An 18,049-nucleotide genomic window follows, 5' to 3' on the forward strand; every position below is an offset into this window, starting at 1 on the left:
CTATATTCTGGAATCTCTTTTTTATTCCAAAATAGTCATTCCATCAATGGGTAAATGTACCCAGTTTTACCATAAAATGTTTTTAAATTTATTTATTTTTATTTATTTTTGGCTGCATTGTGTCTTCGTTACTGCACGTGGGCTTTCTCTAGTTGCGGCAAGTAGGGACTACTCTTTGTTGCGGTGCACGGGCTTCTCATTGCAGTGGCTTCTCTTGTTGTGGAGCACGGGCTCTAGGCACGCGGGCTTCAGTTGTTGTGGCATGCAGGCTCACTAGTTGTGGCGCACAGGTTTGGTTGCTCCATGGCACATGGGATCTTCCCAGACCAGGGCTCGAACCCGTGTCCCCTGCATTGGCAGGCGGATTCTTAACCACTGTGCCACCAGGGAAGTCCCTTGTTTTTAATAAAGAAGTAACTTACTGTTGAGTATCAGTCTCCTAAAACATTTTAATGGCTCATAGTTCTTTTTGTATTTCATCACTGAAACAATTTAGCAAATACCATAAGCTGAGATACGATGGAGACACATGTATTAAGGAGCAAACGTCTCACACCGAATTATTTGTTCTCATTCTTGTTTCTTCTCTACTTCAGTGATGTTTTCTGTGCCTCTTCCAGCAATATTTACTGACAAAGGAATATACTTGTGTCAGTTTCCATGTTATTTCCGGTATTTTATTTCAGCCATTTTAACCTCAGTAGGAAGAGCAAGGGGATTGCCGTTATATGCATCTGCTATTACGTAAGCTCAAAAGATGCTTGTAAACATTTATTACTGTATGTAGTATGTCAAGGAGAGATTAAATCTTACTTGACTTTAAGCATCACTGGAAAAATTGTAGATGTTCTTCTTCATGTTCCTCATGTTTCTAAAAATCTTGCTTGCAAAGTGATGACATAAATAAATTGTAATACATCACAACATGCCAAATGAAGAAACCATTGTCCACCCCGCCACAGGGTGGGGTGCCCATTCAGCCCTCAGGACATCTACCTACTACACTACGCGCTCTGCACTACACGTGACTAACACAGCCATAAAGACAAGCATGTCTGTGTCAACCCTTCTATGAAATACCAGAAATGCTTAAAAATGTTTCTTTTCAAATATAAAAACACATATAAATAAATTTTCTAATATGTTCTTCGTACAGCACAATGGATCATCTTGCCCATCATTTTAAAGACTGCGCCCAAAGAAATGAGGCAAAACGGGCAACGCAGAGGTCACTGGAACCACCATTATCCCACTGAAAATTAAGCCTACTGAGATGACAAATGTCATTTATTACATCTTTTAGTGATGAGCACACATTTATAAATATTATGAGAAAAAACTTTAACATTTTTAGTCAGAATCATCCTAATGATCTCTTTTTAAATAGTGGCAAAAGGGGAGAATACTAACTCCTGGTTTTAGTTGGTAAATATCAAAGTGACTGTGGTACGCCAAATAATGTTCCCATCCTAATCCCTGGAAGCTGTATGTTTCCTTATGTGAAAGAGGGACTTTGCAGATTTGATTCAGGATCTAGGGGCAGAGAGGACCTTTGGCTGACAGAGCAGACCTGTTGACCCAAAGAGATGACCTGCCTGAGATGAAGGGATGAGGGCTGAAGCTGAACACTGGGTGACCTGTGCTGCACGGTCCTTCAGGCCATGGATCAGATGGGAAAGTTGACACCCCAGTGGATGCCATCGTGAAGGTCTAACCAAGTAGAAAGACCAGACAGGATGCTAGGTGCTGCAGTGATCACTGGCATAGCAACCAGGTGCATAGAACAAGGTGCTTCCACAGGCCCACCACGGGGCCGTGACTCTGTCACCATGTAAACCAAGCCAAGGTCAGATAACAACTATGGGGCAGAAGAGGGGTTAGGGAATACCCTGATTTGATTGGACTTAAATCTGAAAAAGCTGGAGAGAAGAAATAGGCAAGACTAGATTTGAGTTTTCTTGCCTTCAGGTGGAATGGGGCTCTAAGTATATATTAACTTGGAGTATAAAATTGTTTGTAAATAATTTTAATTATAAAAATGTCAATTTTCATAGCTGAATTCATAGTTATTTTATAGTATGAAAATACCACACTTGTACCGTGTCCCTAATACACCTGGCACACAGTGAATACTCAATAAAGACTTGTTACGGTGAACTCAGGTCGTGGAAGAGGCTCTTTCTTGGCTTCTCTCTGCACTTCCATTGGCCTCCTCTTCAGCTGTGAGCTATATTCCTGACCCTAGAACTTAAATGTATTCAGAAAGAAGGCAGCATGGATATCCTAAACCTCATTATACATCCGAACTTGAAACTGACACAAAGTCAGTATTTTATGACTAAGGGCTCCCAGGAAGCTAGTCTGATTTGGAGGTAGAAATGGATTTAAGAACACAGAGGACTTGCAAGCTTGACCCAGGAGCTCTCTTGGCCATCTGTGATGGATGTTTTCCTGCTGTCGTAGAACAGGTTGAAAGGGCAAGTGAGCTTCTGACAAATGTAAGAAGAACTCTATTTAGCCTGAAATGGCAACAGGCAGACCAACGCCTCCCATGCAGGTCTGTGACACTGAATTCATTACAGATCTAATAAAGCGCTTTAGCTATCAAAAATACAAAAAAAAAAAATTTAAGTAACAGCAAGTAGCACACAAAAATATGTAAGTTAAAAGCCTGAATGTAACCTGGAAAGCACTGCTCCCTCCTTTTCCTGATTCTAATAGGTCTCTCCTATGGAATTTTCAATAAATCCTATTTTTCCCAATCTAATTTTAATAGCAAGGAGTTTTGATAATCTTTCACAGGATTGTGTTATAAAACTGGTGTTGAAAAATACTCTCCATGACGAGCTTTGAGGATCTTTACAGTGTAAGCATTAAAGAGCTTCACACGGAATCGTCAAACAGAATCACCAAGAGAATTACTGGGTCAACTAAATGTATTAAACAATATCATGGGATTACAGTACCTAAAACCCACAATCTTAAGTTTAATATTTAATCATAAGAAGATGAGCATTTAACCCACCATTCCCTTTCATGAATTTTTATAGAAGAAACCGGAAAAAGTATGAGACTATTTTTCACACTTTATATTCACAAAGTATTCACAAGTATTTACAAATTATCCAGGTTACCAATTTTTCACCTCATCACCACCATGATCTCTTCATGATTGCTTGAACAGATCAAATTTTCTCAAGTACTCCCTCCCATGATCCTTGGTGGGTACGACAGAAGGAAATATTCTTTTCCCCTCCCCTGTTCTCTCTATAGTGTTCCTTAAGAAACTCGCTGACTTACAAGGTTCTAATTTTGAAAGACAGGGTCTCACATAATATTCATACAAGTACTCAATTTTTAAGAGAATTCATAAAGGCTAACTATGGTAAACGTTGTGGTTAACCCGCCAACATTTACTCCACCAAACTCCCATTAGTTAGCAATCGCATCACCGGGAAGTTGATTCTTACTTAAGGGAGCCCCCTGGTTCAAAAATGGTCAAATAACCCAAGGCTGGCCTATGAGAAGAGAGAGGTTTGGCTAATGGCTTCTGGGAAAGGCCCCTTATAAGCTGAAGAGCAATGAGGGCTCAGAGTCTCTTCCAGTGAATATGAAAAAAGAAGCACGGAACCTGTCTGCCATCTTGCAACCGTGGTAATAAGCAGCCTCAGGAGCAGCCAGGGTTGTGATGGCCAAACAGCCCGAGACGAATGATATGGGCCTTTGATGACATTATTAAACTGCTGGATGAACTGACCTTCTTGACTTTCTCTCAGGTGAGGAAATAAACTTATATCTAAGTCAATTTGAGCTTGCAAACGACCCAACTTTAATGGATGTCATTTCTTTCTATTTAAACCCAAACCCCTATTTCCAGCTACCTTCACCTACTTCTTCTCCATGTATGTCAACCCTGTAGTACTGTGGCATGTCCAAAACAGAACTCATTTCCTTTCTCAACAATATCAGTCTCTACACTACCCAGGCTTGGGGTCCTACAGTTATTCTTTTGCTTCTCTTTAGGTCGTGTCATGTCTTTGACACGTGTCATGATCTCTCATCCATTGACTTATTCCTTTTTGCAGTCTCACCACCCTACATCAGATCTTCACCACTCCATGGAGACATGATCCCACATAGCGTATCTAGGGATCTCCTCATTCCTCTGCGAAACAGGCCAAAGTGTGTATGGTTTTGATCGAATACAACATAAGGGAGGCACCTCTGGGGATTTGATCCCAACTCAGAAATGGTATTTTGTTCCTTCTGCATGCTCTATCTGCTAAGATTGTGTCTGCTCTTAAAGATGTAGTTCAAATATCAACTTGGCTGTGAAGTTGCTTCACAACTGAGTAAATGTAAATGTCTCATGGATTCTCACACACTGGATTTCTCTCATAGCCCTGGTCTTTTCTACCAGGCACTAGAATCCTTTGGGTATGTGCTTTTCTCTGCCATGAGAATAAGGATTGCTTTGTATTCATCAAATACACTTCCTCCATGTTTTATGACATTAATCTGAAAATTGCTTTTTTCCTGTCCTGTACACATGGATTTTAAACACATACTAGGGTTTTTAAATGCCATTTTTTTAACGTCTTTATTGGAGTATAATTGCTTCACAATATTGCATTAGTTTCTGCTGTATAACAAAGTGATTCAGCTATATGTATATATATATCCCCATATCCCCTCCCTCTTGCATCTCCCTCCCACCCTCCCTATCCCACCCCTCTAGGTGGTCACACAGAACCGAGCTGATCTCCCTGTCCAAAGCAGCTGCTTCCCACTAGCTATCTATTTTACATGTGGTAGTGTATATATGTCCATGGCACTCTCTCCCTTCGTCCCAGCTTACCCTTCCCCCTCCCCGTGTCCTCAAGTCCATTCTCTACATCTCTGTCTTTATTCCTGTCCTTGTCCCTTGTCCCTTGTTTCTGATGAAAAAGGTTCATCAGAACCTTTTTTTTTTTAGATTCCATATATATGTGTTGGCATACGGTATTTGTTTTTCTCTTTCTGACTTACTGTACTCTGTATGACAGACTCTAGGTCCATCCACCTCACTACAAACAGTTCAATTTCTTTTTATGCCATTTTTACTGGTATAAACTAGGACTTGCATTAGCACACCTTAACGCCTCTTTCAGATTGCAAGGATTGATGTTAGAGTGGTAAATAAAACGAGTAAAATCCCAGCCCTGGCATATACACTATTAGAGATGTCTCTCAACTAACAATCAGGGAGTAGTTATTATTCCAGGCCTATTCCTTGGAACCCAGCTAATTTCTTTTTTTTTTTTTGCTGCTTCTCACACCATGATAGAAATGAAAATTAAGTATTGAATAAAATGCCTAGATTACATTCTTGAATAGAACAAATTTAATTTTCATGCTACTTTCCTTTCTGAATCTAGCACTGCAGAGGCTCCGGGTTTTAATGACTACAGGGGATAAAAGCATCCTCTCCCCTTCTCCACCAGTCATGCCTACCCATAAAATAAAAACTTTTGATTTCTCAAAAATATTGAAGAAATCATCCCTTCCTTCTACTCTTCTCACTCACTCACTCCTCCCCACTACCTCTTTGGGACAGACTGAATGTTAGAATTTGCCACTAACAAATGGCCTGGCCCCTCAATCCTTCCTTGGCCTTGTCTTATGAAGCTGGCTGTCCACAGGCCATATGCCATCTTCTCCCCCCATGTGGTTCTCCCACAAACACAGAGGACAAAGAGCTCTTCTCTTGGCTACTCAATTGCCAAGCTCAATTCAAGTAGGAAGAAGCAGGAAGTGTGCCAGCAGAAATGACGGTGATATTTTTTGATCCCTGCCTCTTGTAAAGATTCCCAATGGACCCAGCACTCTGATTATTCCTCCCCATACACACACAGATAATTCTCACGTGTAAAAAAAACAGATGAAAGGCTAGAGAATATACTTGTACCTACTGCCTCTTTAAGTCAAGATTATAAAGGGTAACTTTAAAGAATATTTATGAAATTTTAAAACGTAGAACTTTCTTATGTCTTAATATGGCATCTAGGACTTCCCTGGTGGCGCATTGGTTACGAATCCGCCTGCCAATGCAGGGGACACGGGTTCGAGCTCTGGTCCAGGAAGATCCCACGTGCTGTGGAGCAACTAAGCCCATGCACCACAGCTACTGAGCCTGCGCTCCAGAGCCCGCGAGCCACAACTACTGAGCCCACGAGCCACAGCTACTGAAGCCGGTGTGCCTAGAGCCCGTGCTCTGCAACGAGAGAAGCCACCGTAATGAGAAGCACGTACACCGCAACAAGAGTAGCCCCTGCTCACCGTAACTAGAGAAAGCCTGTGCGCAGCAATGAAGACCCAATGCAGCCAAAAATTAATTAATTAATTAATTTTAAAAATATATGGCACCTAGACGGCAATTTCTGACTTGGCCTCTCCCTGCTTCCCACAGAGCATACATGGAGACATTGAAAGTGATGAAAAGCCTTAACACTGAGATCTACCACTGGCAATGCTAGACTCCGGGGGGTGGGAGGGTACAGAATTTCAATCAACTACCATGAAACTCAACTGTGAATCATAATTTAAGGACCAAAGCTTGTCTGTAGCTTGAAGTGAGGCAGAGCGACCAAATCCGGGGCCTCAGCCGAGAGACCCAAAGTCTGCGTCTCAGAACACGGCAGAACAGAACCCAGCTTGCTGTCTCTGCCTCTGGAAGCAGCCAGTGCACTCTAACCCCAGTACCTCTGTTTCCAGGACATTCTGAGAGTCCCCCAAAACTACAGGGCAAGTGGTGAAGGGGAAGCAGCACATGTGTCAAGGGAACTCACAACACACTGGGAAGTGCAGCTCTGATTCCTAATATATCATGGGGGAGGGTACGGACAGAACGTGGCCTGGAGATGGCTTCCCAAGCTCTCCCTCAGTTCACCTCACGGGGTAAACAGACAACACATCAGGACATTGAGAGGTTGCTAGGCACTGGAAATTGGGCTGGGTGCTGTGTACGTGAAAGACCCCCAAGCTGAACATCTGAGGTGCTCAATCCACCACCACCAAAATGTACATGATCTCCAGTCATCAACTGGGTTCTCATCTTACTGCATCTCTGGGTAGCCTTTGACAAAGCAGGTCCCTTCCGCCTTGAAATACGCTCTTGACTTGATTTCCAGAACACCAGTGTGTGGGTTCTTCTCCTGCCTCTGCATCTCTGATCTCCAATGCTGGAGGACCCCAGGAATTGGTCCTTCTGAGATATTCTTTGCTCTAATTAGTCAGAATCCAGGTGATGTCCTCTTGATTCTCAGCTTAAATTCCATCTATATACTGATGACCCTACACTTACATCTCCAGCCTGGACTTCTGCCTTGAACTCCAGATTTGCACAGCCAGCTGCCCACTCGACACTGTCATTTAGTTTATCTAATACACTGTTCAGACCTCACCACGTTTAAAAACCAAACTCTGATCTCCCTGCCCCACCAACCCCAACTGGGCTCCACCTACCACCTTATCCATTTTAGAAAGTGGTGGTTCCATGTTCAGCTCCTCAAGACAACACTTGAGACTTGGACTCTTCCCTTTCTCTTATGCTACATCCAATCCATCACCAAATTCTGTCACTTCATCTTCGAGATACATATGCACACTGTATAATCTGCCAACTCCTCGTCACCTCCCCTGCTCCCGCCCTGTTGAAGAGAACATCTTTTGCCTGGACAATTTCAATAGATTCCGAACTCACCTCCCTGCTTTTACCTTTACTCTTCTGCAACCTATTGTTTATGTGGTGGTCTGCAGTCATTTTAAAACATAAGTCAGTTCATTTCACTCCTCAGCTTAACCCTCCAATGTCTCTGTCCTGCTCAGCAGACCCGCGTCCCCCTCCCCACACCTCCTTGCTCATATCACTCTCACTTGATCCGTCCCAACCACATGGTCGCTTCCTGAGCACACCAAATATTCTCCTGCCTCAAGACTCTTGAACTTGCTATTCTCTATATCCGGAATGCATTCCCCTCACAGATCTGTAAGGTTTGCTCCCTCAATCCTTCAGGCTTTGGCTCAAATATCAGAGAGGCTGTCTCTACAACCCATATAAAAAGGCATCACGGAACTTTCATTTCCAACACTCATGGGGCCTCCTTGCCCTGCTCATTTGTTCTTCAACGCCTTTATCTCCACATGCATGTTACATCTTATTGCATTTGTCATTGTCTCCCCCAACTAGAAATCTAAGCCCAGTCAGAGACAAGACTTTGTATTTCTTCATTGCACTATCTACAGTGCCTAAAACTGTGCCTGGCGCATACCGTTTGAATAAAGAATGTCGAATGACTGAATCTTTCCTTGTTCCTAAATGAAGTTACAAATTCTCATGGGCATACACAAAGGTGCTATAACACCAGTGTCTTAGAAGAAAATCTCTGAAAGCTGTCCTAACAACTTGTACTAACAAAATTATTAACACTTAACAAGATAATATGAGAGATGAGGAAAAAAGTCGTAAGAATGTACAGAGAAGAAAAAAAACAGTATACAAGGTTAAGATGAAAAGACAAAGGATTTAGATGAAAAGGAGTACTGATCAGTAAAGATGTTGGATGAGAAAACTAAAACTGTGAGGTAAGAATTAAAGCTTGTACTAGAGGCAGGAACAAGCAGAATTAACACGACAGAAATTGAAGCAGTGGTTTATTAATTTATTCAGCTACTGCATACTGAGGGCTACTATATGTCAGGCAGAGAACAAGGCAATGGAAATTCCTTTTGGTGAACATGCATTGAGATGAACAAGCCTGTGTGGTGCTAGTGGGAGTCTAAGTTGGTAGCATCTTTCTGGAAACCACTGTGGCAATGTGTATCATGACAGCCCTAAGATGCATAACCTCTGAGCCAATAATCTCATGTCTATGAAAATAATATAAAGAAATAGATATGATCATGGAGAGTCCATCACAGACTTTATACTAGAAATATATGCATACATACAGCATATATAACCATGTTATATATATCACAGGGAGCTCAGCTCGGTGCTCTGTGGTGACCTAGATGGGGGAGGGAGGGAAGGGGGGAGGGAGGTCCAAGAGGGAGGGTATACAGGTATACATATAGCTGACTCACTTCATTGTACAGCAGAAACTAACACAACATTGTAAAGCAATTTTACTCCAATAAAAAATAAAAATAATGGGGAAAAAATAAAAGTAATTGTTACATCACTTTAAAAAAAATAAAATCTATTTGTTTAAAAAAAGTGTTAAATATTAGAAACAATTGAGATGCACGCAGTAGAGGAACTATCAGATAAGTATTAACAGCACCAAACAATGGAGCATTGTGCAACCATTAATAAAAATAAATAGAAATGGTTTTAAGAACATGGAAAAATTCACAGGCCAATGTTAACTAGGAACACAGGATAAATAACTATGTACGGATTGAGTTTAAACACAGAGCTCTTGTCTTTGAAGTTTGGAATTGAGAATTATATCCCTTACGCTTTAGGTACTTGATAAATTTTCATCAAAAAACACACATTACTCTAGTAATCAGAAATAAAGAATACTAAACAAAAATAAAAACTGGAACTAAATTTTTTATTTTCTCCCACATTACAGCTTCTTATATATTTCTAACCTATCCCAGTACAGTTCTCATATCCTAGAATTAACCACTCCAGTTTCCTTGTTATAAAGGATTCAAGCAAGTTTATATTTTTGCTCAAAACATGCTAAAGTCTTGCGTTCTTGCACTCTCACTCCAGATTTCTAAAACATTATAGATTTTTTTATCCTATAGATTTTCTAAACTTATCACTGAGGAAGCAAAAGAATATGTAAAGATTCTATGTAAATCATCCAACAATTCACCATTCACTTCACCTCTCACCATAAAAACATATTGCATTCGAAAACAACTTTCCATCAAAAATAAAGTTTCCTGTTAAAATTTTTCAGGAAAAACAATATCACGATTGCAGTCATAGTTTCATAGGTATATACACATGTCAAAACCTGTCATTGTACAGTTTAAATATGTGCATTTTATTGTATGTCAATTTATACCTCAGTAAAGATGCTAAATAAAACATAGTATCGAGAAAAGCCACACACTGAAACATAATTAAAAGGCTTGGAAGAGAGACAAACAGAGACACACACAGAAGAAAAAGAACCACTCTTTAAATGCATCAGCAAGTTTATTTACAAATGCAGTTGAACAGAAAGGCTCACTAGTTTCTGGAGAAAACTTCTGGCATACAAACCATGATGATTTTCCATGAATGAAAAGAAGCAATTTCTACTGGGAATTGCTTAGTGACAATTCTGGTGAAGAAAATAGAGCTCCCCTCATCAAGCAAATAAAATGTCATATAAGCTAAAAAAAAATTTAATAATATTACATAAATGAAAAGAAGGATATAGAAAGCAAATTTGGGGGTGGATTTTAGTGAAATTTTCCGTATGGTTCTGCATTAATTTAGAATACATTATAATAAACAGAGCAAATGCAATTACATATTTATATTAACTATTTCAAATGTTTCCAAAACTTAAAAAAAAAAAACAATAAAATAACCCTTCTCAAAACACCACTAGAAAGTCAAACTAGATCATTATCAGCATCAAAAAAATATTTTGAAGTTCTTATTTTTCCCTTGTGCTTTTATAATGCTGAATTCAAAAAGGAAATACTGCACTTTTCCCCACACGTAATTACCTTCTTATAAATAAACAACAAAAATACAGGTTCTACCAAGACTATAATGCTCTGATGTAATCTAAAGAGGCCAGAAAAAGTATTATTCTTTTTAAAAAAGAGAGCAAAAGGACATACAACATATATTTATAGCTCTATATCAGCAGCAAACACCTCTTCTTCTATCTGCAACAGTGCTTTCGTGTGGAGGCTTACATCACATGGCGGTTGGCCGTCCAGCTGATCAGGCAAGGAGAGAAGAAAGAAAAGTGCTTAGATTCAGAAACACTTGAATATCGCCACCTGGGATACATAGCAGGAATCGCTCAGAGAATGACCCCATGAGGTAGAAAGACTTATCCTGTTACTCACTTAGGATAAAGCTGGGCAAACCACACCTCTGGGTTCTACAAGTCTTTCTTTGCAAAAATGGAGTAAAAATTAACTGCTGATATAGAAACAAGTTACACTCAACTCTCTATTATTTGTACTGGAGGAGAGAAAAGGCATGGGCAATTTTTCCATGATGATTCCAAAAATCAATTATATTTGGCTTTGGAATTTTGACTAAAGAGAGAAAAGCTCACACACATACACACACTGCCCCCCCATTCCATGCCCAGCCTTGACACTCTCCAACCTCAATGCTGGCATCCAGGAAAGGCCTGGACCAACAGGGTGAGAAGGCTCAAATCACGGTGACAGATAAGAGAGAGTTGACTGGGCTGAAGCCATTTCCAAAGCACTCTTCACATAAAGGCCATATAAATACCTCAGAGCTCAAAAGCATATGGTTTGGCTGATACCACTTGTAACAAACACCCTTTCACAATAAGGAAGAAACACATGTTACCAGCATCAAGGCTCACAATATAAAAAGGAGGAATGGTTGTCTTTATGTAGCTATAAACGATATGCAATCTACTTACGCTATCCTATGTTTATAACACACTTACAGGCAAAAACATGCTTAGACACAGAATAGCACGTGAAGTTTTTGAAAAACTCAATTTTTCCAAAAATGACACTGAAACACTATGTCGTCAGAATTAATGCTCTCCTTTTAAATTATTGTATAATTTGATAGCATATGATTATAGAGTAACAAAGCATACACTGACTATTTTTTATTACCTTTTTAAACCACAGTTTTTAAAGTTGATCATATTCTAAATCACATAATCAGACCCCATTGGTAAATACTAGAAATCAGCTAAAAATGATGAGAGTTTCTTAGTCAAGAAACTGATGAGAGTCTATACAGAAGATTCATTTTAACTGTCGGTCTTGGTTGATTTGTATGCTTGAGTCATCAGAAGTTTCTCCGGACTCTGAGCAGACTGCACGGCACACCGTCCTGACTCCCAGCTCGCATCCCTCTCTGGTTCCTTGGTCCTACACCCACCCTCGTGTGGCTGGAATCCTGAGCACTGACCCACTGGCTGGCTCACCGGACCCTCTCTGAAGGGGATACTCTGAGATTCCTAAAGCCTGGAGCTCTGGGGCAGGGAGCTTGAAGGGGAGCTGGTGGTAGGTTCAGGGAAATGCATGGGAACCCGTGGTCTCCGTAAAAGACAAGAAATTTTCTCCCTGATTTGCTCTCTTACATTTGAATCTGAGATAGCAGTCGTTGCAATACAGTTGGTTGTTTCGGATTCTGACTTCGGCTCCTGAGGAAGAGCCTCCGAGGTCACGATCACAGGCCACACACTGGGAGACAAACAAAAAAAGCAAAAACAGGAAACGTCCACGCTTAGCTCAAGAACGCTTGGGGCACTCCCAGAAAAAAAAAAAAAATTGAGCAAAATGCAGCTTCTAAGCTCTTAGATACATTTCAGCAAAGGAAAAAAAAAAAAAAAAGGCCAAAAGATAATTAGACTAAAAGGAAGCCTGCCAGATGAGACATTAAAGAATTCATAAAGCCAATTTTAAGAGCCAAGATATCACTCTAAATATACCAAAAGAATAGAGATGATTCGTTGATTGGTTTAAAGAAATTGCGTCTTCCTTTCTCCCAGCGGAATGGAGAGGATAAAGCACCACAGGAAGGAACGGGTGAAGGGCACCAAGACTGCGTTTCTGGCTCTCTGCCCTGGGGTGGGTCACCCCAGGCATTCACCCCAGCACCAATTCGGTGAGTGTTCACTCATGGTGCTTTCCCTTCAAGGCTGGGTATTTTGGTCCCATGTGCTCAAACACTAATAATTTTAACTCATTCTGCTATGCCTAGGAACAACCCAAGCCAGAGATAGACAAGCTTAAACAAGCTGAGCTCTGCAGGACTCCAGGATCAACCACCGGAATTTCTCTCTCTGGCCCAACGCAAGTTCAAGAATCAAACAGATGTGTCTCTGAAGACAGATACTGCAAAATAAGGTAGTCATAGAGCCCTACTTCTTTCTTATGTGCAAGAACCCCTTAGGTGCAAGCAGACTGTGCAACTGTAAAAATACATTATTTTTCCTTTCATACTCTCCCTATTCAAAGTTAGGCTTTGGACACTGTTATAATTCATGTCCCCATGCTGTTAATAACCGTGGCAGCATGTCAGAGAAAGCATTTACGCACTGTAAATTTTACTTATAGAATCTTAGATTGGAGATAGGAAGTGCATAGTGCTTCCGGCTTTAATTTTTGAAGCCAGGTTCAAGGTTTGAGAACCTAGTAGCAGTAGCAGGCCATTTGTGATTCAAAGTGCAGCACAGACCGACAGAGGCAGCACCTAGCTTGTTAGTGGCAGGTCCACACCCAGCGCTGCAAGAAGCCATGCTCTCTCCAAGCAAAGCAATGCGGGCCTGCAGGCTGTTTGGCTCAGTCTCACCTTAAAACAATGCAAATGATAACAAAGACCCAGGGACTCGATGATCATGGCGGCTCCTTTGCCCAGAATGTTATGACAATAGGAGCACACACGCTTCCCACTGACCGACCTAGACGTAGAACAAGAATGGAAGGGTGGCTTTCATCCGAGTAGCTCAAAGCTCTTATCTAAAAATCACACTCTGGTATTAACGTGAATCATAGTTTACGAAACTATTTTATATACCTGTGGCAGGAAAACTTTCACCAGCCAACCAAAGTATGCCTTGATTATACTGTACCTTGATGGATCTCCACGATGGCGCCGGAACCCTTGACATCTAGTCACATACATGAACGATTTCCGTGTAATCAATCCATTCTGCCCTTCGCGATGCTATCGCCCTCAGACCACATCTGTACTCAGCAACAGTCCCCCCTCCTCTAATGCAGCCGACATCATCTTGCCAGATAAACCCACCAAGGCACAGCTCTAATCATGTCTTCTGCTCATCGAACACTGAAAGAGCAGCCCCAGCTTCCGAGAGGTGTTGCAAGTCTATTCAACCTACCGCCTCAACCTTATTTTCTCAACCTCTTTCTCATTCACCCAATATTCTAGGTAAACAGAAGTATCAGTGCTTTCCTGACTGTGCCTCTGGCTTACAGGACTGCCTCTGTGGAGAATGACATGAAAACTGCCCGACAGCTACCATTTAGATAGGTAAGGCAAGTTTCTACTTTGCTTTGTTTACAAGGCTTATCTCTTCTCCCAGGCTGAAAGGTGAAGGCTACTTCTTATCTTTGCATCCCACTGGACTGGCACAGCACTTCAGTGACATTGGAAAGGGCATAGCTGTTGAGTGTCTCACGTTAGAGCACCACGTGCTCTAGATAGAGACCTTTTCAGGGCAGAGAAGTCCACAGCCCCGTCTCCTTTCTCCGAGGGCAGGGTTCTCAGTAAGGAAACAGGTACTCTCCCCTCTGGCTTCCCCCCACTCTGCAGTCCCCTATCTTCCCTCCAAATTTACCAAAAATCCTCATCTCTTCTTCTCTTAATTTAAGCTCCCTGATACATATTTTATAAATCCTGGCACAAGCAACATTTTAGCTAGATAAAAATATCTTCTCTGAACAAAATCCTTTAGTTGATAGCTTAAAAAAAAAATCCCAATATTAATCATTGTGTTTCTACTTTTCAGTATTTCAATAGCGATGAAAAGTAGCATAGGCCAGTAGAACTCCCTTCAGGTCTCAACAGAAACACTGCTGTATGTGGCTTCGTGAAGCATCAGTGATCTGTGGAGAAGCTACACAGATATAACACCCCAACACGTGTTGATAATCTGAGCTTTAACCCATACCACAAGGCAAGTGTCAAGACCCACCATTACAACTCTCACACAGTTCCCGCAGCATATGACCTGCAGAATTCAGTTGATGTAGTCTGAGCAAGATGTTGGAAAACCAGATAAGAGACAAGCAATGGTTTTGGAAATCAAAAACCCAAAATGCCATATCTAAATTAAGAATTTTTTTAAGCCAGCTTGTTCAAAGTTCCACAGACGATGGGTCTGGGTTATAATGCTTTCCTTTTATACTCAGTTCCTATAAAATGATTTTATATTACAGTCTCATCAAAACAGTCAAACATTTTACAATACTGCTTTTACTCATCAATTTGTCATGCATTCTTGAGCTACTGTATATTTTTATGATCCCACAGTGACAACTGTTCAGGTCCGTCTGCATCTAAGACACTGACCACAGGCCCAAGTAAACGAGGCAGTGGCAATGAAGTAAACATTTTAAAGGCCTCCAATGGCTTCATAAGGCATCCATAAATGCTCTTGGGTTGGCATGGAAAGATAGCAAGGAACTGATTTGGGAAAGGAACACTGAATCTGACACACTCAAAAAGGCTTGTTTTTCTTTTTTCACTGGAAAGCTTGGACAAGATTTTGGGAAATTTTTAATGAAAAACTACCCCTTGAGACGAAGGGAAGAAGAGGGAAAACCCAAAGGGCCTCACCTGTTGCGTGGCTGGCAGCTTGGCTGCGGAACCGCAGGGGAAGAGCTGCGCGGTATGGGGGACGGGGCGGTGGTCTTCCCGGAACCCGCCGAGGGAAGGGGTACGCTGGAGGAGGGGTTCCGCATGTAGGCACGGTTCGATGTGGACAGCAGCTGAGGTGGGGGGCGACTGCAGTCTTGGACAGAGGAAGTGGCATAGACTCCTGAAGGCTGGTTGAGCCAAGGGGACTGTCGCCAAGAACTGGCTCTTGGGGAATCCAGGTTATCTAGAGATTCACCTCTGAAACACGGAAAGAGTTCATCCAAGTTATATAACATATTCACCTAGAAATCCACTTAACACCATTACAGTCATTAACATAACCATGTATTTTATAAGCAGGTATGAATCTAACAAGGCCAGTTACATATAAAATTACCTTTAACAGCTAAAGTTCCTTTTCATCAACGGCATCATGATGTTTCATATTCAATTAACCTTCATTTATTTTTTTTTAATTTTTAAAATTTTTATTGGAGTAGAGTTGCTTTACAATGTTGTGTTAGTTTCTACTGTACAGCAATGTGAATCAGCTATATGTATGCATATATCCCCTCTTTTCTGGATTTCCTTCCCATTTAGGTCACTACAGAGCATTAAGTAGAGTTCCCCATGCTCTACAGTAGGTTCTCATTAGTTATCTATTTTATATACAGTATCAATAGTGTTTATATGTCAATCCCAATCTCCCAGTTCATTCCACCCCCCCTTCCCCTTTGGTATCCATACGTTTGTTCTCTATGTCTGTGTCCCTATTTCTGCTTTGTAAATAAGATCGTTATGTACTTGACATTAATTCTGATCTACAAAGATTGACTCCAAATTATAAGGGTTTTTTCCTACCTGGTCAATTTTGTTGTTATTACTTTTAAAAATTCCTCTCTTATCCCAAGTTTGAAATATGTATTTTTTTCAAATTATAAAAGTATTATATCATCATGATGAGAAAGACCCAAGCAAGACAGCAGGGTATATACACTTTTACCTAAAATTTACCTGCCCTAATCCCCAGAGGTAACCACTGTTAACTGTGTATCCTTCTAGACTTCTTCCTCACACATGCAAGTACATATTTACATACATATACAAATTTACATATGTACATATAACCATGTCTATATACATATGTAAGGTGTTCACATGTTTACCATGCCTAAACAAATGGGATTATTCTACAACTCATATTCTTCATAACTTGCTTTATTCCATGTACTATACATTTCTTAGAACCATCTTCATGTCAGTTCAGGTGACAGAAGGTACTTTGGTGGCCCCCAGCGCATCATCTTCCTGGTATCCACAACCTTGTGTGGTCCCCTCCCACTGATTCTGGGCTTAGCCATGTGACGTGTTGGTCAATGGGACATTAGCAAACATGAGACAAATGGAGGTTTGATAAGCACTTGCACATTAGGGCTTATACCTCTTGCAAGGTTTCCTCTTTAAATCCAGGTGCCAGGTTATAAGGCAACCCAGGCAGCTATGTGCGGAGGTCTATTTGGAGAACAGCAGCTCCCAACCAATAGCTCCAGCTGAGCTCTCAGTGGAGTATCAGAGATCAGCAAGTTATAGCCCACTGCCAGGATACGTAAAATGCACGAGCTAAGGGTATTTTATCTTTTCAAACAGTCATTAAAAAAAACAACAACAAAAAATACATGACGCAGACTTGGGTGGCTTACCAAGCCTAAATTATTTACAATCTGGTCCTGCATGCAAAAAAATTTGCCAAGCCCAGCTCTAAATGACTACAGCTGCCAAGTGCCCCAACAAATACCATGTAAAGACCTGCCCAGCCAACTCTCAGAATTTTGAGAGTAGTGAATTGTTATTTTAACCCACTCACTGTTGAGGTGGTATATTATAGAGCGATGTCTCTTTCATTCTTTACTAGTTGTATAGTATTCTACTTATCAGGGTGCCACTATTTATTTAATGAGCACTAAGTACACTCTTATTTGTAGATATTCTGATTATTTCTCTTTTTTGCTACTGCCAATACTATTTAAGGGTACATCCTTTGAGATATCTTTGTATACTTATCCAAATATATCCAGAAGATAAAGTGCCAGAAACTAAAGTGCTCACGGGGTATACGCAAAAACTTTTGCTTAATAAACACTGAAAAAACTGCTCACCCAGTTGGGAACAAGAATTCCTGTTTCCTTATACAATTGTCAATACTAGATTTAATCAATACTAGATTCAATCAATACCAGATTTAAGTTAATTTAATCAATACTAGATTTAATCAACCTTTTAACTCTACGAATCCCACGAGCGAGGCATACCACTGTTGTTTTAGGAGAAGTGTTGATCTGTCATATGCTTACTGACTTTGTTTCTTTTTCTATGAACTATCTGTTCATATCACTTGTCTATGTTTCTATAAAGTTGTCAGGGTTTATTTACTGATTTTCAAGAGTTACTTTTACATTGAGGTAATTAGCCCTTTGTCTGTAATGTGTTGTCAGCAAT

At 40.7% G+C, this 18,049-nt stretch overlaps 1 protein-coding gene across 21 annotated transcripts in view; it reads right to left on the reverse strand.

Moving 5' to 3' along the window:
- Positions 1 to 10,182: 10,182 nt before the first annotated feature.
- The window catches only part of LMO7 (LIM domain 7), a 195,668-nt gene continuing 187,801 nt past the window's right edge, over positions 10,183 to 18,049 (reverse strand). For all 21 annotated transcript variants that reach the window (XM_082434769.1, XM_082434768.1, XM_082434764.1 and 18 more), the window contains 4 exons: positions 15,533 to 15,811; positions 13,523 to 13,631; positions 12,309 to 12,411; positions 10,183 to 10,941 (listed from right to left, as the gene is read on the reverse strand). In XM_082434769.1, coding sequence (XP_082290895.1) covers positions 10,919 to 10,941; positions 12,309 to 12,411; positions 13,523 to 13,631; positions 15,533 to 15,811 — 514 coding nt within the window. In that variant the 3' untranslated portion in view covers positions 10,183 to 10,918. The remainder of the gene's footprint in view (positions 10,942 to 12,308; positions 12,412 to 13,522; positions 13,632 to 15,532; positions 15,812 to 18,049) is intronic.

The sequence above is a fragment of the Balaenoptera physalus genome (assembly GCF_965194825.1).
Source record: "Balaenoptera physalus genome assembly, chromosome: 18".
NCBI lineage: Eukaryota > Metazoa > Chordata > Mammalia > Artiodactyla > Balaenopteridae > Balaenoptera > Balaenoptera physalus.